Here is a 20188-nt window from a genome sequence, read left to right as displayed (position 1 = left end):
AGTGCTTTAGTGATTAAAAACACCAAGCAGAGTGACCTAGTGAATAGAGCACTGGACCACAACTCAGGAGATCTGGGTTCTATTCCGATCTCTGCCGCTGGCCTGCTGGGTGACCTTGAGCAAATCACTTCACTTCTCTGTGCCTTAGCTTTCCCATCTGTGAAATGGGGATAATGATACTGACCTGTCTCATAAAGCATAGAATCATCATACAAAAAATAATCTTTGCATCCTTCATATTGCAGCACTGTCCTATTTTGAAGCAATAAAAGACAAGGTACCACAATGTCCTCTCTGTCTTCAGGAAGGAAACCAAAAATAAGCAGTTCTGGATGCTGGTTAATGTGCTGTCTCAGTAGCCTTGTACCTGTCCCTCAAATCCCATAGGAAACCCCTCTACTGGTACTCCATAAGGACTGGGCTCTCCAACTTTGGAAATTATGGTCTGGAGTGGAGGGTGGCCACATTCTGTGACAGTGTTCTCTCCCCAATTTTTATGTCTATCACTGCTATCTGAGTGCACATGCACATACCCACCCCAAAACTTATTTTAGTTCACATTAATGCTGATCTGGTCAATATTATTTGCTATCCCCGCTCCATTCTGTGTAAAACCCCCTGAACAAGATTCCCAGGAGCAGCAGCCAGCAGGGGGAAGTCCTTGCAGCACTGCTCTGGAAATGACTGAGAGGAGCCAATGCCCATGTTCTGTGGATCTCAGAGACTCTACAGATCAGGTTTTCTGAGAAAATAAGTGAGCCCAACTTCCAGCCCTTTCCATTATAGGAAGAGTGAAACCCGAATTCCGTGAAAGAAGAGTGCACCGAAAACTCCATAAATGAAAATTGATGAATTTCCTGTCCCCTAAAAAGCAGTTACTTTTGTAGAAGGCAATCTGGCCCTAGAACAGGAAAAAGTGGGCAATTTCATCCTAACTTTTACTTAGGTCTGTGCACGAGATGCAAATAAGCATGTGCTTTCTTTCAGCACACTTCTATACACTACATATTTATACCTCAAGTGATACACTATACACCTTTAGTAGTTTCAGTCTGAAATATTTATGTTGTATTTATTCGGTTAGTCTTTTAAGCTCTCTGACCAACATGTAATCATGTTCATAAGAAGAAGAAGCCACTTGACCGTGCTGGGATGCCAGCACCCATTGCTGAAAAGAATCTAGTGCCATTAATCTTGCCTCAGTGGACGTGAATTGAAAGAGTAGTGTGTATGCATGGAAAGCTCAACTCAACTTTTGCTAACAAAGATGCCAATTCTACAAGTTGATTCATCTCAGAGGATCTTCACTCCCAGTGAAGTCAATGGGTACAATGAACCAGTAGAGAGCTACCTGTGTGGACCAGCTTCCAGTACAGGGCCTTTAATTCTATTTCTTTGTGGCACTCTTATAAATACTTGCAAAACAAGTTACTTAGCTCAGGTTCAATAAACTCAGATAATACTGACAGCTATCATGATCTTACCATTTTTAAAGGGATACTGTCAAGATTCTAAAGATAAAATACACATACTTTGACAATGGTCACACTTCCAATTTTTTACCCTCACAATCTTTACCAAACATTTCTATTTCAACCCCTGCTGTTGCGAGAAAATAAAAAGGCACAGTGTAATTTATGCCTCACAGTGCTGTCATCGAAGTCAACTGTAGAACTATCATTAACGTCAAAGGGAGCAGGACCAAGCACTTACCTAAACATTGGTAAACAAAGGGTGAATACACGGTATGATGTGGAAAAATTTTCAACTAGCAATAATCACACCTCAGATAACTTCATTAGTTATGATACTGCCACTGCGCAAAGCCCTGCTTTATTAACTGAGTGTCTGGGGGTATATCATTTTCCCCAAGGCAACATGAATCAATTTTTTAAAACATGGAGTTGCAGCTGGTGGAAAGTGAAAAAGATACTTTATATAAAAAAGCAGGACACTAAAGGGAAATGATTAATTTGAGGACCATATTTTAATTTTTATATTAAAATTCAGGGTTTTTCCATAGCTAATGAGTTTTACTTGACTGATGGTTGCAACATGAATGTTCACATTTTTTAAAATATCAATGAAACCTTTCTTCTATTAAACCCCGCCCCCAAACATTCAATTTCTCTTCAGCATTAAAAACCCAAACACAGAGTTGTGCTAAGGCTGAAAAGTGAAACTGACTAGAACTAAAAGTTAAACACAAAACAGCTTAAAATAATGCAAAGTAACTTAAACAATTAAAACCAAAAATATTAAAAGTCAAGAAGTTCATTATTTAAAATTATCAGATCTTTTGATTTAAAGTGCCTTTAATAGTTTCCATAGGCAATGCTAGCTACACTCCACAAACTAAAGTCTTGTCTTTCACACAGCCGATATTGCCATCCACCTTTCATTTTTAGTTGAGATTAAAATTGCAGCTATGACTAACAAAGTAAAAGTTTTAACCAACTTGTAAGCAATATCCCTATCCTTCCCACTCCACCCTTCAGATAGAACTGTAGATGCAAAATCAAGATGAAAACCTTGAGACAGTGTTAGGATAGACTGGATGTTATCAAAAAACAAACAAACAGGATCACATGAAAAGGATGACACATTTCTGCAAGTCATCATACTTGAGTTAAACTCCAGTAAATTCTGACCTTAGTTTAAATTAACCATGGGATATACACAATCTTACTTGGAAAATACTAAACAAAAGTGAGTAAACATTTATCAGGAAGGGCTGGAGGAGTGGGGACTGTATTAAGAAAGGACAAGAGGATGCGTCAAGAAATCTCAGAAACCTCATGATGACTCTTTGGAGGGAAGGGGACTTTTAAACCAGTGGCACAGGCCCTGCGGGATATGATTAGTGGGGTGAGTGGGCTGGCAGAGCTTGCCCCCTGGTAAAGGCAGGCCCACGGGAAGGGCGGTCTTAGTGCCGGGTCAGTGTAAGGGGTTACTAGGGGCTGATACCCTGCTGGACTGTGGCTATACAGTCCGGGGTGGGGTCATTGTTTGGGGATCAGACAGCAGTAAACCCCTCGGAAAAGGTGGGTGCTACTGGCAGGAGGCAGGGAAAGGTCACCTTGCTAAGAGCGCAGCAGGGGCTGCCCCAGGAGGCGGGGGTGACAGGGTCCCTATGAGGGCACTGGGGGGGGGCTGCTAGAGCCGGGCAGATGGAGGGAGGGTGTAACGGGGGGCGGGGGCAGTGGTGCCAGGGCCCTAGCAAGGGAGCCAGAGAATCACAGCCAGGGCCAGGCCCCCGGGGAGCTGGGGGGGCACTGTCCGCGGGGCCAGGCCCCCGGGGGGGGCAGCTAAGGGGGGGCCACTGTCCGCGGGGCCAGGCCCCCGGGGGGGGCAGCTAAGGGGGGACCACTGTCCGCGGGGCCAGGCCCCCGGGGAGCTGGGGGGGCACTGTCCGCGGGGCCAGGCCCCCGGAGGGGGAGCTAAGGGGGGGCCACTGTCTGCGGGGCCAGGCCCCCGGGGGGGGAGCTGGGGGGGGGCACTGTCCGCGGGGCCAGGCCCCCGGGGGGGAGCTAAGGGGGGGGCACTGTCCGCGGGGCCAGGCCCCCGGGGGGGAGCTAAGGGGGGGGCACTGTCCGCGGGGCCAGGCCCCCGGGGGGGGAGCTAAGGGGGGGGGCACTGTCCGCGGGGCCAGGCCCCCGGGGGGGAGCGAGGGGGGGGGCACTGTCCGCGGGGCCAGGCCCCCGGGGGGGGAGGTAGGGGGGGGGGCACTGTCCGCGGGGCCAGGCCCCCGGGGGGGGAGCAGCGGGGGGTCCTGTCCGCGGGGACATGACCCCGGGGGTGGTGCTAAGGGGGGGCTCACTGTCCGCGGGGCCAGGCCCCCGGGGGGGGAGCTAAGGGGGGGGCACTGTCCGCGGGGCCAGGCCCCCGGGGGGGGAGCTAAGGGGGGGGCACTGTCCGCAGGGCCAGGCCCCCGGGGGGGAGTTAAGGGGGGGCACTGTCCGCAGGGCCAGGCCCCCGGGGGGGAGTTAAGGGGGGGCACTGTCCGCGGGGCCAGGCCCCCGGGGGGGAGCTAGGGGGGGCCCGGGGTGTGGGGGGTCACTCTGAGGGCGGGGCTCTGGGGTGGGGGAGAGTCACTCTCTGAAGACCAGGCGCCGGGGGGGGTCACTCACAGGGACAGGAGCCCAGGCCGCCTCCCCCGCGGCCCGCCCCCCGAAGCCGTTAGCGGCGCCTCCCCCCCCGCAGGTACCTGCCTCGCTCCTCAATGGCGCTCTCGGAGCAGGGCCTGCGAGTGAGTGAGCTGGAGCCTGCGCCAATCGAGCCGGAGCTAACGGATGGGGCCGCCTGCCGGTAGAGCGCCGAGCAATCGCTCGTCGTCCCCGCCCCCCCACCGGGCCTGGTAGAACTTTGAGCCCAGCTGGGCCCAGGTAAGGAAAGACCTGCCCCGCTGCAGCGCTTTGGAGCCGGGCGGCTTTCCAGTGAGTGAGCGAGAGGCGCCGTGCGGTGCCCTCAGCATCAGCAATCGCCCTGGAGCTACAGCCTCGTGCCTCGCCCTGGCCGTACACCGCCATGCATTGCAGCAAGGGGGGGGGTGCACCCACTACAGTGCCACCGGCACCACCAAGCATGCAGCCATCATAGAGTCAACATACCCCCCCCCCCCCAACCCCAGCATCACCACGCTGGCTTAAATAGAATGAGATGTTAAAACACAATAGCATGGGTTGTTGATTTATTTTCTCTCTGGTTTTTGAGCCCTACTGTTTCCCATTTTCAAGCTTGTCTCCCAACCATAAGGGTAACAATACTCTTCTTTTTCACTGAAAGCTCAAGATTCTGATGTGATCACATGAAAATGGGAAACGGCTGCTTAGGAAGGAGTATGGCGAAAAGGGAATCGGGGGGTCATAGTGAATCACAAGCTACATATGAGTCAGTAGTGTGAGGCTGTTGCAAAACATCATTCTGAGATGTATTAGCAGGCGTATTGTAAGCAAGACACAAGAAGTAATTCTTCCGCTCTGCTCCATGCTGGTTAGGCCTGAACTGGAGTTTGGGTTTGTTTAGTCTGAAGAAGAGAAGACAAAGGGAACATGATAACAGTTTTCTAATACATAAAAGGTTGTTACGAGGAGGAGAGAGAAAAACTGTACTTAACCTCTGAGGATAGGACAAGAAGCAACAGGCTTAAATTGCTGCCAGGGTGGTTTAGGCTGGACCTTAGGAAAAACTTCCGAATTGTCAGGGTGGTTAAACACTGGAATAAATTGCCTAGGAAGGTTGTGGAATCTCCATCACTGGGGATTTTTAAGAGCAGGTGGGGCAAACACCTGTCAGGGATGGTCTAGATAATACTTAGTCCTGCCTTGAGTGCAGGAGACTGGACTAGATGACCTCTCAAGGTCTCTTCCAGTTCTATGATTCTATGACTCCAGCAGCTGGCACATTAGTGAAAATTAATAAATATTGCAAGACGGGTGATTAAATCACAAGAGGCAGCAACTCTGCCAGTAGGTGCGCATCCACACAGGAACTCATCCAGTGCAACCACCAAGTGTGTACTAGAGGCTACCCATGTCACATGAGTTGTATACAATTGTGTGTGTGTAATAGAGAAGTTCATCAATCAGTATACCAATGGAACCATCTACATTTCAAGGACAAAGGATAGCTATGGAAAATGCAGGGAAAATTGTATTTGTAAGGGAGGCCACCACACAATGTGATACAGTTTAAAAAGTGTGAGAAACTGTTTTTTGCTTCAAAACATTTTCAGTATGATCAAATGTTCCTTACTAGCACTTGATTTGAGAATGGTCATGAGACAGTAGAGGCCACATAAGGCACATGTTTTAGACACAATAAATGTTTCCTCAAGGAAACAAGTGAAACAAAAAGTTAGTATCTGATAATATTTGAAACCCTACTTTAGCATGGCTTCATGTTGAAAGGATATTTCCTCCATCATCCCCCAAACAGACACTAAGGGCATTATTCAATGCCTGCTGAAGACAACAGAGACTGCTCATGAGCCTATAGTTAAACATGTACTTTACTGAATCAGGCCATATTGCTCAGCACTTTGCAGGACTGAATCTTAAAAAAGTAACCCATAGCACAACTGGTAACTCCCGTAAATAAATTTCAGATAAAATACAGTAAGTCCCTCTTTATGACACTCCTAAGTAACTTACATGTAAAATCAGTTTTACAGGGGCAGTGACCTTTTGTAACAATTTGTTGTGGCCATATACATAGGGACAACTTTCTGTATATCAGCATTGTGAGAAGCAGGAAATAGAATTCTGGTTCTTCAACCTGTAAAAGCATAGACCTCTCCAACAGGAGATAAAAGGAGATTCTCCACCAGGTGGCAGTAGAATACCGGTTTGCAGCCTCTTTGTAGGTCAATCATCAAGGGTTGGCTGTAATAAATATTTATGTAGGCCTGTTTACATACAGTACAGGACTTTGGGATTTTTGTGCACCGTTCTGTACACTGTATCTTTTGATATAATCACTAAGGCTCCTCATCCTGCAATGAGTTCCACACAGCTACACACATTCACCACTGAAGTCAATGGGAGTTTGGGTGGGACTAGGGCACAGAACAGACTGCAGGATCGCAGCTTCACTCATCTTCTCTGAAATTCAAGATGAATGGCTTTTTACTACAGTTAAACCCTGTTATCTCGACGGCCTAGGGGTTTGCCAAAAGCCATCGAGATAACCAATGATCGAGATAAACCCCTATCCACCCCCCCACCCCCTCCCTGCCCCCTTACCGCGCTGCCTGCACGTGGCTGGATCCGGCAAAGCGGAGCCGGGCGGACGGACGGGCGGGCGGGGAAGCGGAGCCGGCGGGCGGGCGGCAGGCGAAGCCGGGACCAGGTATGTGGGGCGGGGCCGGGCAGGGACCAGGTATGCGGGCCAGGCGGGCGGGCGGGCGGGGCCGGGCAGGGACCAGGTATGCGGGGGCGGGGAAGCGGGGACCGGCGGGCGGGGAAGCGGAGCCGGCGGGCGGGCGGCAAGAGAAGCCGGGACCAGGTATGTGGGGCGGGGACGGGCGGGGACGGGCAGGGACCAGGTATGCGGGCCGGGCCGGGCAGGGACCAGGTATGCGGGCCGGGCGGGCGGGGACAGGCAGGGACCGGGTATGCGGGGGCGGGGAAGCGGGGACCGGCGGGCGGGGAAGCGGAGCCGGCGGGCGGGCGGCAGGAGAAGCCGGGACCAGGTATGTGGGGCGGGGACGGGCAGGGACCAGGTATGCGGGGCCAGGCGGGCGGGGACAGGCAGGGACCGGGTATACGGGGGCGGGCGGGGAAGCGGAGCCGGGCGGACGGCCGGGCGGTGAAGCGGGGAACCGCGGGGCTGGGGAGCCGGGGAGCGGGCGGCTGGGGACACGGTGGGTCGGGGACGCGGGGAGCCGGGCGGCTGGGGACGCGGGCGGCTGGGGAACCGCGCGGCTGGGGAACCGGGGAGCCGGCGGCTGGGGACGCGGGAAGCGAGCGGCTGGGGAACCGCGCGGCTGGAGAGCCGGGGAGCCGGCGGCTGGGGACACGGTGGGTCGGGGACGGGCTCGAGATATTAGGGTTCGGCAAATCGACATAACGGATGAGAAACTCATAAGCCAAAGAGGGAGTCTGGCGGTTCCACCCTTAAACCGTCGACTTAACAGGATTGGCAAGTTAACCGAGGTCGACATAAATGGGTTCGACTGTACATCCTACTTAACTTCAAACTAGTACCAACATTTAGAAAGTGGTAGATGAAACTGAACTTGATCAAACCTTTAATTAGGCAATAATGATAAAAAGAGCCAAAAGTAATGTTTTGGATACAAATGAAATCAACAAATAGTAGTTTTAATTTTTTAAAAACAAAAGAAAACAAAGGCATTTTGTTTACTAGAAAGAACAGGACAGGAGAGTTCAAGTCATACATAAATTATAAAAATAAAAACAGATTTTTACTTTTTTATACATAGCTAATGACCAAGTTAAAAAATTTCTTTGATAATATTTACATGAATACATAGGATTTTTATGCCACCATGCAGCTGCATAATATAAAATTAACTGCCATGGCTGAACCCCTGATTTTTCCTTTGGGCTGATGTTTCACTATGGACCCAGTTCTTGGAAGTGATGAGCAACAGATACAGATATTCAGCACATTGCTGGAAACAGCCAGCTGTGCAATCAAGTCGTATGTAAGCATAAATTCTGTGGTTTTGGATTAAATTCAATGTTTCCATATGCTAAGTCATTTCAGAGCATACTCTCAAATGCAAGTTAAAATATAGTTCAGCATGTTTCACCTCTAACCTCCACAGCCACAGAGGATAATCCTGAAAGTGTAGGTGAAAGTGTAAAGCATACTTGCTCTTCAGCAGCTGTTGAATGAAAGCTGCATAAAGGCATTCTTCTTCAGCCTAAAGCCTCTGGAATAAATACTGCATTCTGTTACTCTTGAGCAGCTCCAATAGGGTTTGCAGGTGTTTTAATAAAGGACAGAATTCAGACCCCAGTTTGATTTAGCCTGAATCTGACTCAGCCGGAATCTGACTCACGCACTTTGTAACAAATTTATGTTTGAATGCAGACATCACAGTTGCTGGTTAACCCACCCATGTGCAAAATGATTATGGGAAGTACAATCCCAGAACTTGAGCTTCAAAAGCGCAGACTTCTGCCACCGGCGCTAAAGAAAAGTCTCCATTAGTTGTCAGTAGGGAGTACAATCTCCTTGCAGATCAGCTACTAGAGGACGATATAATCACAAACAGCTGATTTTGTGGTTCTGAGGTTCCATTCAGCCTTTCACCGTTTCCTGGGGTCAACCAGGATGAGTTGTATGAAATACGTATTTGCCTGGGTCTTCACCATTAATTGAAATGCAGAGGAAAACATTTGGCACACACCATTCTCTCTGATAGACCTCAAGAGTCAGCCAGCTAACAGCATGAAATCAACCATGGCACAAACATGACAGTCCTTAGACTGACAATTACCTACTTTGATGTTACAAGTTCTACTTAATATATATTCTTTTTTTTAAAAATATATTAAATATGTACAGCTGACACAAAAATAAGTGCATTTTTGCTATTGTTGAATAGAGTAGTTGTAGTCTAGTATAAAAGCTCATGCAGAAGATTTTACCCTCCAATACACACAAATCTTAGAGAACAGATATGCCTCCACCGTATGAGAGAGAAAGAGAAAACAGCAGCAAAAAGTATCAAGGACAGAAGGAAAGATCTGAAGCATACATCCCTTAAAAAAAAAAGTGAATATTTTGAGAGGTGGGTAGATCAGATGGGAAATGGTATAATCTGATGCCATAAAAACATGTGACTAAATCAACAGCATTGGACAGCTGGTCACCAACTCATTTCTCATGGAATGCTGGTCTTAGTCCTGTTCTTAGCCAATGGGATGCGTGAATGAAAAATCCCATCATTATCCCTAAATGGCATCCTGGAGGCAGACTCAGCAGATAGGTCAATGACTGAACAAGCACAAGACTGAATACACTTCCTTTTCAGCTGCAAAGGAGATCCCTCTAGGCCAGGATCAAGACACGTGGTAAAGGCATGACAGAAGGAAGCTTGCACGTGACAATTTGATGGATAAACAAACTACTAAATTGAAAAGAAAAAGACCGCTTTTAAAAATAACACTGACTTCTGCACCGATCTTCCTTCAACTTTTAAAGCCATTACATATCAAAAGGTTAAAACATTTTTAAAAGGCTCTGCCTCCCTCCATATCTTTATACATTTTAGATTTTAAGTCTCCATAAGAATACTATTCTTAACGCATTGTTTATTTTAGCAGATCAGAAGCTGCTTAGAGTTTTATTGATCAATATCTGATCTGTCATCTTCTTTAGCTATTTTTCATCCCTGCATCTTGAACACTCAGAGGAAATGGCTTTACTTCTGGAAACGATAAGCTTGGAGGTAAACTATCTGCAGCTTCCACTGAGATTTGAATTTCAGATTCTCTTTTCAAGGGGTTTTCTTCTTTAGAAAGGGGAATTTCTTCCTCTGTTGGAGTGCAGTAGGAAACATTTTCATAATCCGTGGTGGTTGAAGTGGTCGGTTCTGGAAATTGTGGGCTGTGGTTTGAATTACACAAGTTAACAATACAAGTTACGTTCACCTGCGTTCCTCCACTAGCAGAATGCTCTGTGAAACAAACAGAAAACAATACAAATTAAAAAGTGGAAGAGTGAAACCTACAGCAGGATAAGATTCTTTATCCAGTTTAATGACTTAGGAAAAAATTATAAAAGTTTTAAAACAGACTATGTAGATTGAATCTCCTTCCTTCTCTTACTGTAGGCAGAGTTGGTAGCACCACCTATGGTACGTCTACACTGCAATTAAATACCTGAGGCTGCCCCAAGCCAGCTGAATTAGACTTGTGGGGCTCAGGTGAACAGTCTGCTTAACTGCAGTGTAGATGTTCAGGCTCAATCGGACCTCTGGGACCTTCCCACCTTGCAGGGTCCAAGAGCCCGGGCTGCAGCCCCAGCCTGTACAACTACATAGCAACTGAACAGTTCCCAAGCCCAAGTCAGCTAGCACAGATCAGCAACGGGTGTTTGTTTGCTGTGTAGACACACCCCCAGAGTTAAGGTTACCAAAACACTTTCCATTACAAGGTCCTGTTTTCAGTGGCTTATAGCTTTGCCAACCTGTAACTGTTTGGACTAAAACTTTCATGCCTGGTGTCTGCCCCAGGCTGAATTTTTGGGGAAAATTTCAGCTAAAATAGTTCAGCTGTTTTCAATAATTAGCTTAGGGAACCCTTAATTCTGCACAAGCAACCTTAATTCTGGAATTTCCTAATTGCTGAGTGCTTGCCCTTGCAACCTTAATGTTCTTTTAACAGGTTTCAGAGTAGCAGTCGTGTTAGTCTGTATCCGCAAAAAGAACAGGCGTACTTGTGGCACCTTAACTGATCATTCTCGTTAGTGTGTGTATGGTAACACCCATTGTTTCATGTTGAGTGTGTGTGTGTGTGTGTGTGTGTGTGTGTGTGTGTGTGTGTGTGTGTGTGTGTGTGTGTGTATTCCACACACACACACACACACACACACACACAAGATTTTATTTATATATATTTCTGTATTTTCCACTGCATGCATCCGATGAAGTGGGCTGTAGCCCACGAAAGCTTATGCTCAAATAAATTTGTTAGTCTCTAAGGTGCCACAAGTCCTCCTGTTCTTTTAACACTGATTCTTTGGATATAACCCGTAAAAATATTGGGGCAACAAAAAACATTCAGAGTCACTGGATCATTTTTGACTCCCTGGATATTTGTTGAATTTTTTTCCCTACTCCCCACCTCATTCCCTACCCTCTTCCCCGTCTTCTTGCTTTACTGCCCCCTTGTCTCCTTTTCCCACTCTCAGTTTAATACCTACAGTTATGCTGCCCCCTTGGCCTGTGTTTTTCCTGGAAGATGTTAACAGCTGCCAACAAGCCGTACTTCGATATATACACAACCAAGGACATGGTTAAAAGCCAATAGGCCCCCTTCTTTCAGGTTAAATGGAAGGAGCAATTAAATGTCCCTTTATGTAGCGATAGCTGGAAACAATAGGAGGCTACCACCCAAGGCACTAGGCCACATGGCGAAGCCTGATTAGCTAAGCCATGTGATCTGAGGGGTTCCCTACTAGAATATTGATTGAAGGTGGGTGGGGGTGGGGGTGGGTGTTTTTAGGAGAAAGCCAGCAGACAGTGAGGGAGGGCGGCTGTGAGCATGGCCCTGAGAGGGAACAGGGACAGAACTTGTTAGGCACGGAAATGGCTGAAGGGGCAGACTTGAAAATGGTGAACAAGGAAACTGCCTATCGTTTGATCCTAGTGCGTTCAGGGAGACAGGACTTGGTGTACATTCTTCCTCAAACAGGACTGCATCCAAGAAAACGCTGACTCATATAATCAATGTATCTTCCTACCAAAAACAAACCTGCAAGGGCCCCAGATATTGGCTAACTGCTCAGGCCAAAGGAGCAACAGCCTACAACCCCCATGTTCACCCCCGTCCAGCGTCTCTAGTCTCCCAATCCTATTTCTTCAAGCAGTCACTCCTCCCTCCTTCTCATCAACCGTCTCCATACACTCCCACCTCTTGTCTTGTATCTTAAAATTCTATTTCCATTTGTGGCACTCGCTATGTTAAAAAATAATGATAATAAAATACCGGAGGGCTCTGGTTCACCTTTCGATAGACTCTTACCTGAGCTTGCAGAGCCGGGTCTGGCTCCGCTGTGATGATTACAACCTTCTGAGGTCATACGTCTCTGCTGAGTTCTCTCGGTTTCTTTCTTTTCTGTGTTAATACTTATTATGCTGATTCCGGAAGCTGTGTTGTCCAAAGAGCTGCTGCTTGAGCCAGGAGTTTCTAAGAGATGCTGCTCCTCCTGCTTAGGACCACTGGTGCTCTGTGCTCCTGTATCTCGTGGCCTTTTCTCAGGCTGCTTTGGAGGACACAAGAAGGGCTGGGACGGTTACAGAAAATGGCAAAAGGTGAAATTTTGTGAAACGTTTAACAAGAAAAGAAGATAGTAGGTTGAAATAAAGTACGAGGCTTTATTTCACTGCTTGGGTCAGATCCTTAGCTGATGTTGATTGACGTCAATGGAGCACAACAACTTACACCAGGTGATGGTCTGACCCCTTATGTCCTAGGTCTGTTCTTAGGGGCCTGAAGAAACCTTTAGTGATCCCCTGGTGATCCCACTGCACACTGACCACCACAAGGCCACTGCAAACTGATGCATCTGAGGCTCTGACTTGTTCAGGGGGCAACCCACTCCCCTCATCTTTCCAGCAATATTTTTCAGCTATTCATTTTTATTATATATTTTAACAGATATTGATCTTGCATGAATTTATAAAACATGAATTAATGAAAAGGGGCAGCAAGGAAGAAGGAATGAACTGATACTCACCAAATCTGGAGCTTCAATTCGACAAGAACCAAATCAGGTTGCAAGTGAGAAAAGAAAGTTAAAATTAAAAACAAAGCACCAAGTACTATCAATTACAAAACAGCTGCACTTTAACTAAACGGGGATATGGTGCCTGCAAGAGGTCTGCATTTTATTTTGTTCTTGTATCATCTGTGGGTGGAGCAGACCTGGTTGTGGACCCTGTTTTAAAATGTTATCAAACATTTGCTTTATATTCACTCTGCAATGTGCCTAGAGTCTGGGACAGGTGCAGTAGACAAAGGGGATTCTCAAAAAAATCAGTTGAATTAAATAATCAGCACTCTCCAGCGGAAAGGACAAAGAGTGCTGATCACAGTCAAAATCATGGCCATAATAATTAAGTAAAAACAACCATTAATAATGTCGTGTAATTATATCATGCAGCACAAAATACTTCACAAACTGCAGTGGCGGTTTTTGTTGCACAGGTGCTTGATTTCACGGGAACACTGGAGGCTTACAGGCCTGTGTCCCAGATACGAGGGATTATATGAGGCTTCAGCAGTGCACAGGTCTCATGCCAGCCTTCCATGCAGGGAAGAATTTCACCCCAAATACATATTGAATATTGTGGATAGGAGACTAGCATTTGTATATCTAAGCTTACAGATGCTGCCAAGTGAGGGATAGCTCAGTGGTTTGAGCATTGGCCTGCTAAACCCAGGGTTGTGAGCTCAATCCTTGAGGGAGCGATCTGGGGCAAAAACCAGTACTTGGTCCTGCTAGTGAAGGCAGGGGGCTGGACTCAATGACCCTTCGGGGTCCCTTCCAGTTCTAGGAGATAGGTATATCTCCAAATTTTTTTTCACTCCATGAATCTTACCTCTTTTTCTAGAAACAATGCAACAGGCAACCCCTGCAACTACGATGAGTACTAGAGACGTCAATCCTACTATTATACCTACAGAAAACAAGAGAAGTAATTTGGCGGACAGATCTAAGCAGTACTGGTAAAAACTGGTGATTTTTATTTATTTTTTTGGTTCTCCTTTACTATAAAAGTTAAATATCACACACATCAGTTGTGCCTCTAAGTTTAACAGAGAGCGATGGTTTTGGCTGATAGATACAAAATATCTTATTTTGATCTCACTTGCCTCATTAAATTTGGACTGTCTCATAATCTTGAAAAGTGAGGGATGGGTTCTGGCCCACACACCACCCATCAGGGAGCCACAATGGGCTAGGAGAATTCCCCAGGTGCAGTAGAAGCATAGGGCTGACATAAGCAACCCTACGTTGGGCCTTATACACACAGAGGCCTCAGCGTAAAAGGTATGCCAGGAGGAGAGAGCATCTCCACCGTGTTCAATACTACGGAGATTCTGAGCTGCTCACAGGCAGCTGGGTAAGACTGCCATACATCAGAATGACTCCCAGGCGGCTTGTTAAGCCAGAGATGATTTTGGCCCCTATAGCAGCCCAGACTCTAGGCATTACACCTTTGCACTTGCTCCTCCTGGGCTGCATCTCTCAGGAGACACAGCACATAACCTGACACTGGGCCCCGGAGGAAATCTGCCAAGTCACAAGAGAGCTGCAGTGTACTACAGCTGGGTAAATATTCTGGAAAAAAAAAAAATGTACAAACCAGTCTAAGCAAGCCCTTTTGAACTCCTCCAACGGAATGCAGGCATTGCGAGTTTGCATTTGCAAATGATTTCATAAGCGATCAGCAAAGAAACACCTATGCATCACCTCACTTCCTGAACCGAAAAAACATGAACTTAAATCAATAGCTCACCAATGGTCTGAGAGACATCAGGAGAAAGCTGGACGGCATTGGTTTTTATGGAGCTTGCTGCTATAGGCTGGCCAGTGCTGGGTGTGGTAGTATGAGGAGATGTGGCTGTGACAGAAACATCCTCCTTGGAGTCACTGCAGACTGTGTCACTTGTGTTGCTTCCTGCAACAGACACTGACTGACAGCTGCAAGAAACAAGAGAAGGGTTTAAAAACAAAAACCACCCCTGGACACAATTACAGGCTGATGTCTCGCTAAATCAGAAAGGGCAAATCTGGGACTTACACGCTGTGCGGTTTGCAGGAGGCAGTTGAGGATTCTTCATCTGAAAAAGTGCCGGGACGGCAGGGGGAACACTCTGTATTCGTAACGTTCGTTCCTTTAAACAAATATTTCCAAAAGTTGCCAGTTAGTCACTTGCTGAGAAACACCAAGTGAATCATAAAGTTTTAGGTGGGTCATACAGATCCTGGAAATGTTATGGAGACAAACGAAAGCGCTAGCTTTGACAGCCAAGCATCCCACATGCTGCCCAGTTACAGACGGAAAGATTAATTGGGCTGTTATCTCTCTGCCCTTGAGGGCTACGGTATTTTTCAAAGGGTTACTTGGAATCAACTGGAACAGTTAAAACATGGCATTAAAGGCCAAACCCTGCAGTCTTTGCCAATCCTTAATCAGGCAAAACTCCTAATCCAGTCAATGGAGTTTTAGTTGAGTAAGGACTGCAACGGTTGGCAACCATAAAAAATTAGTCCCCATTCCCCAGCAGCCTCTGGGTATGATGCTTTTTCTTCACATCAGTATATTCACCACCATTCTGGGGCCAATCAAGGTAGGCACAACATTTAAAATACCATCTAAACCTTGAGGCAATCCAAATAATGTTCCTGTGAGCAGGAACGACCGAAACGGAGGACGCATATTTCGCAAGTAGAGGCAGGATCCTAACAACAAGCCCTTGCCGCTGCCTGGCATGAGGAAGGAAGATTGCAGAATGAAACGAAAGCTCTGCAATACGAAGCTGCTGGGAAACGTACAGTTTAAGAGTCATGTACTACATCCCACAGTCACACTTCAGTGCCACTTAAAACAATACAGCTCACAACAATATGCAGCAGACAGGGAAGGCACTACAGTGCAAGTCACTATTAAAAATAATGACTCTCTCCATTCTAGAAACATTAACATTTCAATCGCTAAGAATGAAATTTCTTCCCTGTGCAGAGACAGCACAAGGCTCACATATCACTTAATCATTCAAAACAGGGCTTAAGTAATTCATAGGCCTTGAGCTGGCCCTCTGCACAGGGGATGAATTTTGCCCTAAAAGAATATTAGAATATTCAATATGGTTTTAGGGGCCCTGTGCTGCTGGATGTGCCATCTCTCAGGTTGGGTTCATTAAAGATCCCACGGAAGCTTTGACAAGATAAGTGTGTTAGCCCCAGAGTCCTGGCCACATGACTTCCCCTTAGTAATTACAGTTGACTCATCTAAAAATTTCCCCTGAATGTTTTATCATGTTAGGTATTCTTCACTTTTTGTCCTGAATCACAGGATAGTGTTGCTTTGCAGATGCATTGATTTATAAAGTGCATATTGCTATGGGTAACAACAGTTGTGACTGCCATCTTCCACCCAAGATGTGGCTACGTTTTACTGATGGGTGACAGGATACCTGTGTGGAAACTACAATATTGTCATTTTTACTCCCTCCTGACTCAGGAAGAACGCCCACTGAAAACAGGATTGCAGAAATAAATCCACCTGTTCTGAGATTCTTAAGCCATCTTGAGACAGCTACACTGTCATAGGCTCCTAGGAAAATGCAGAACCATCTACAGCAGGGTGAAATTCACTCGTGTACACTGTGCAGTGGGCCACCACAAAGTTTATTCTTCACCTAAATCAACCCTACGCCCTGTTTTGAGATCATAAGTGGGATATGAGCAGCATACAGGCCTAATGCTAACAGGCAGACTTTAGCAAACTCAGGGAGCTGGTAGATAAGGTCCCATGGGAAGCAAGTCTAAGGGGAAAAACAATAGAAGCGAGTTGGCAGTTTTTCAAGGAGATATTATTAAAGGCACAACAGCAAACTATCCCACTGCGTAGGAAAGACAGGAAGTCTGGCAAGAGACCAGCCTGGCTTAACCAGGAGATCTTCAATGATCTAAACATGGTAAATCTTGACTTTAGTAAAACTTCTGATACTGTCTCGCATGACCTTCTCATAAACAAACTAGGGAAATGCAACCTAGATGGAGCTACTATAAGGTGGTACTGGTTGGAAAACCAGTTGCAAAACTGGTTGGAAAACTATTCCCAGAGAGTAATTATCAGCGATTCACAGTCATGCTGGAAGGGCATAACGAGTGGGGGATCAGTTCTGGGGCAGGTTCTGTTCAATATCTTCATCAGTGACTTAGAGAGTACACTTACAAAGTCTGCAGATCATATTAAGCTGGGACGGGTTGCAAATGCTTTGGAGGATAGGATTAAAATGCAAAATGATCTTGACAAACTGGAGAAATGGTCTGAACTAAACAGGATGAAATCCAATAAGGACAAATGCAAAGTGCTGCACTTCGGAAGGAACAATCAGTTGCACACATACACAATGGGAAATGACTGCCTAGGAAGGAGCACTGCGAAAAGGGATCTGGGGGTCAGAGTGGATCACAAGCTAAATATGAGTCAACAGTGTACGCTGTTGCAAAAAAAGCCAACGTCATTCTGGGAGGTATTAGCAGGAGTGTTGTAAGCAAGACACGAGAAGTAATTCTTCCGCTCTACTCCGGAAGTATTGTGTCCAGTTCTGGGTGCCACATTTCAGGGAGGATGTGGACAAATTGGCGAAAGTCCAGAGAAGAGCAACAAAAATGATTAAAGGTCTAGAAAACATGACCTACGAGGGAAGACAGAAAAAATTGGGCGTGTTTTGTATGGAAAAGAAGACTGAGAGGGGACATGATAAAAGGGTGTTACAAGGAGGAGGGAGAAAAATTGTTCTTAATCTCTGAGGATAGGACAAGAAGCAGTAGGCTTAAATTGCAGCAAGGGAGGTTTAGGTTGGACATTAGGAAAAACTTCCTAACTGTCAGGGTGGTTAAGCACTGGAATAAATTGCCTATGGAAGTTGTGGAATCTCCATCATTGGAGATTTTTAAGAGCAGGTTAGACAAACACCTGTGAGGGATGTTCTAGATAATACATAGTCCTGCCTTGAGTGCAGGGGACTGGGCTAGATGACCTCTCAAGGTCCCTTCCAGTTCTATGGTTCTCTGAGTCACACACATGGAGCAAATCACAAAACGGAGCAATATAATCAAGCAACGAGTGGAGAGAGACAGGGAGAGCTTTACTGAAACATGCAGCTGTGAGAAGAGGGGAACATATATCCTTCCCCTGCCCAGACACCACTATTGTGATTCCTAATGCTGTATTTGGTGCATAGATACTGTTATGATGGGTGCACTAGAAATACCTAAGGAAGTAATTTAGGCGATCGGAGGGAAATATTTCTCTAATGTACAGTGTTCAGGGTGGATCAGCAATTATTTTTATGGGTAGACAAGTAGCAAAAATACTCATGCTTCATCCACTAATTCTTTGTACGTGGAAACTGCTCACTCAAACTTAATTTACCTGGTTTGGAAACGCCAAAGCCTTCTTTACATGTCTTGTGTGCTTTACAAAGCAGGCAGCGACCGTGACTTTGTTTTGAAGCACAGTAGGCGTTAGCCAGGCAGCTGCAGATTCTGTCATGGGTCCTTGTGCATTCTTGAGTCTGCACTAATCCTAATTCCAAAAACAATAACGGAAGTTGTGAGGATATAAGGAAGAATTAAAGGGACAGTCCTCACTATCTGTTAGTACATAATGGACGTGAAGGTCAATTATTTTGCAGCAGGTGACTAGCAGGCTTAGATTCCTCCTCAAAGGAGGATTTTTGCAATGAGTTTTGCCGTTGTGTGCACATTTTCTAAAGAGTGATCTCTCTTGTAGGGGCGCAATTTGCATTTGCAAAATGTGCACTTAGATGTGGATCCCCACAGTTGAACTGCAGCCATAAATCTAAGCTCTTGTGCCTCTGATTACCCAGTTTTCAATACAAAGAGAGGACAGGACCCAGAACAGCTGAAAATATACCTCCCAGTGAGAGGAAAACATTTCATTTAATGTGGTGCTTTGAAGGGGCCGCCCAGACATTTTTCACATAGTACACACAGCTGGACCCCCTCTTGTCCTCCCCGCACCCTCGTCAGGGCTCCCCACCACCTCTCTCCTGGCTGGCTCCCCTGCACGGGACCTCACCACGGCTCCCCATAGTTGCAGCAGTCTTGAGGTTGTCATTGAGCGAGTCCTGAGGGCTCAGCAGTTGCGGGAAGTGGGATGAGGTTGGGCAGGCCTCTGGGGAGGAGCTCGGGTGCAGGAGCTGGCCTCACATCAGCGGCAAGGAGGGGAAGCGCCAGCTGCCCCATGGCCCACTCAGGTTGGGAGCAGGCACGCGGCCCCACAGTCCCTCCTGATCAGCACTGCGACCCCTGTGCGCCAGGCGGCAATGCCACTCACTCTGTTTTGGCCCCGCCCACCATGATGAAGGGGTCATGGAGCCAAACCTGAGTAGACAGTGCTGCTGCTCCTCAGCACTGCCGTTGGGCAGCCGGGACAGGAGTGTGGGGGGGCAAAACTGAGTGAGGGGCCTTGCAACCTGTGGCATTGGGGGGGGGTCACAGTGCTGTTCAGGGGGGAGCCCGAGGCGCCGCTCAGATGACCCTAGTGCAGCATCGGGGCTTTCCCTCGGAGACCAGACCGGCCTCGCCATACTTCCAGCAGCCCGAGCCCTGGGCACCCCTGCCAATGGTGCTTTGGCCCTATGGACGCTGGATCAGGCCAGGGGCTGCCCACACTTTGCCCAAGGGTCACGTTGGCCACTTGCCAGGGATCAAAGGGCTGCACCTCATTCGCATAATATGGAGCAAAATGCAAATGCCCTCATTTTTTATTATGGAGATGAGGCCTATGCAGGCTGTAGCTCCTAAAACACAATGCTTCATCCGCATCCAGGGGGATCGCAAAGCAGCGCAGCATCCCGTCTGTCTCTATCTACCTGCCCATCACTACGGTATCCGAGAGCCATGCCGGGACATGGAGCCTCGCCGGACAATCCCTCTATACTGAACATCAACCTGATCACAGAGCACACTGTAGACATCTGCAATTAGCCAGTTTTGTCACATGTGCCTGCTCCCTTTAGGCCTAACCCAAAGCTCACGGACATCAATGACTCCCATTGCCACAACAAGATTTGCACCAGGCCCCTTAGTCTTTATGCTGCTTCCCCTCCTTCCTAATTGCTAGTGAAGTGAATGAGAGCATTACTTCCCCCCCACTACCCCCACTAGGAGTCACATGCAATGGGAGAACAGACTACAGTCACCAGCGATTACATTGTGTTAC

At 47.2% G+C, this 20188-nt stretch overlaps 2 protein-coding genes and 1 pseudogene across 5 annotated transcripts in view; all 3 read right to left on the bottom strand.

Moving 5' to 3' along the window:
• Window positions 1-4225, bottom strand: part of VPS13D (vacuolar protein sorting 13 homolog D) — a 185819-nt gene extending 181594 nt beyond the window's left edge. The window contains exon 1 of the mRNA XM_044995998.1: window positions 4208-4225. The gene's annotated coding sequence lies outside the window, so the exon portion shown is untranslated. The remainder of the gene's footprint in view (window positions 1-4207) is intronic.
• Window positions 1713-1828, bottom strand: LOC123354546 (annotated as a pseudogene).
• Window positions 4226-9658: 5433 nt separating the features above from the next.
• Window positions 9659-20188, bottom strand: part of TNFRSF1B (TNF receptor superfamily member 1B) — a 37658-nt gene continuing 27128 nt past the window's right edge. Inside the window, exons 4-10 of one of the 4 annotated variants that reach the window (XM_044996001.1) lie at window positions 18374-18526; window positions 15008-15101; window positions 14723-14907; window positions 13802-13879; window positions 12937-12947; window positions 12222-12462; window positions 9659-10153 (exon numbers count right to left, since the gene is read on the bottom strand). In XM_044996001.1, the coding sequence (XP_044851936.1) occupies window positions 9852-10153; window positions 12222-12462; window positions 12937-12947; window positions 13802-13879; window positions 14723-14907; window positions 15008-15101; window positions 18374-18526 (1064 nt within the window). In that variant the 3' untranslated portion in view covers window positions 9659-9851. Of the gene's footprint in view, window positions 10154-12221; window positions 12484-12936; window positions 12948-13801; window positions 13880-14722; window positions 14908-15007; window positions 15102-18373; window positions 18527-20188 lie in introns of all 4 variants that reach the window. The other 3 variants (XM_044996002.1, XM_044995999.1, XM_044996003.1) reach the window with 3 other exon arrangements.

The sequence above is a fragment of the Mauremys mutica genome, chromosome 21 (assembly GCF_020497125.1).
Source record: "Mauremys mutica isolate MM-2020 ecotype Southern chromosome 21, ASM2049712v1, whole genome shotgun sequence".
Lineage (NCBI taxonomy): Eukaryota > Metazoa > Chordata > Testudines > Geoemydidae > Mauremys > Mauremys mutica.
Note: the sequence above shows the minus strand (reverse complement) of the source record. Positions and strands in the feature narration are given on the sequence as shown.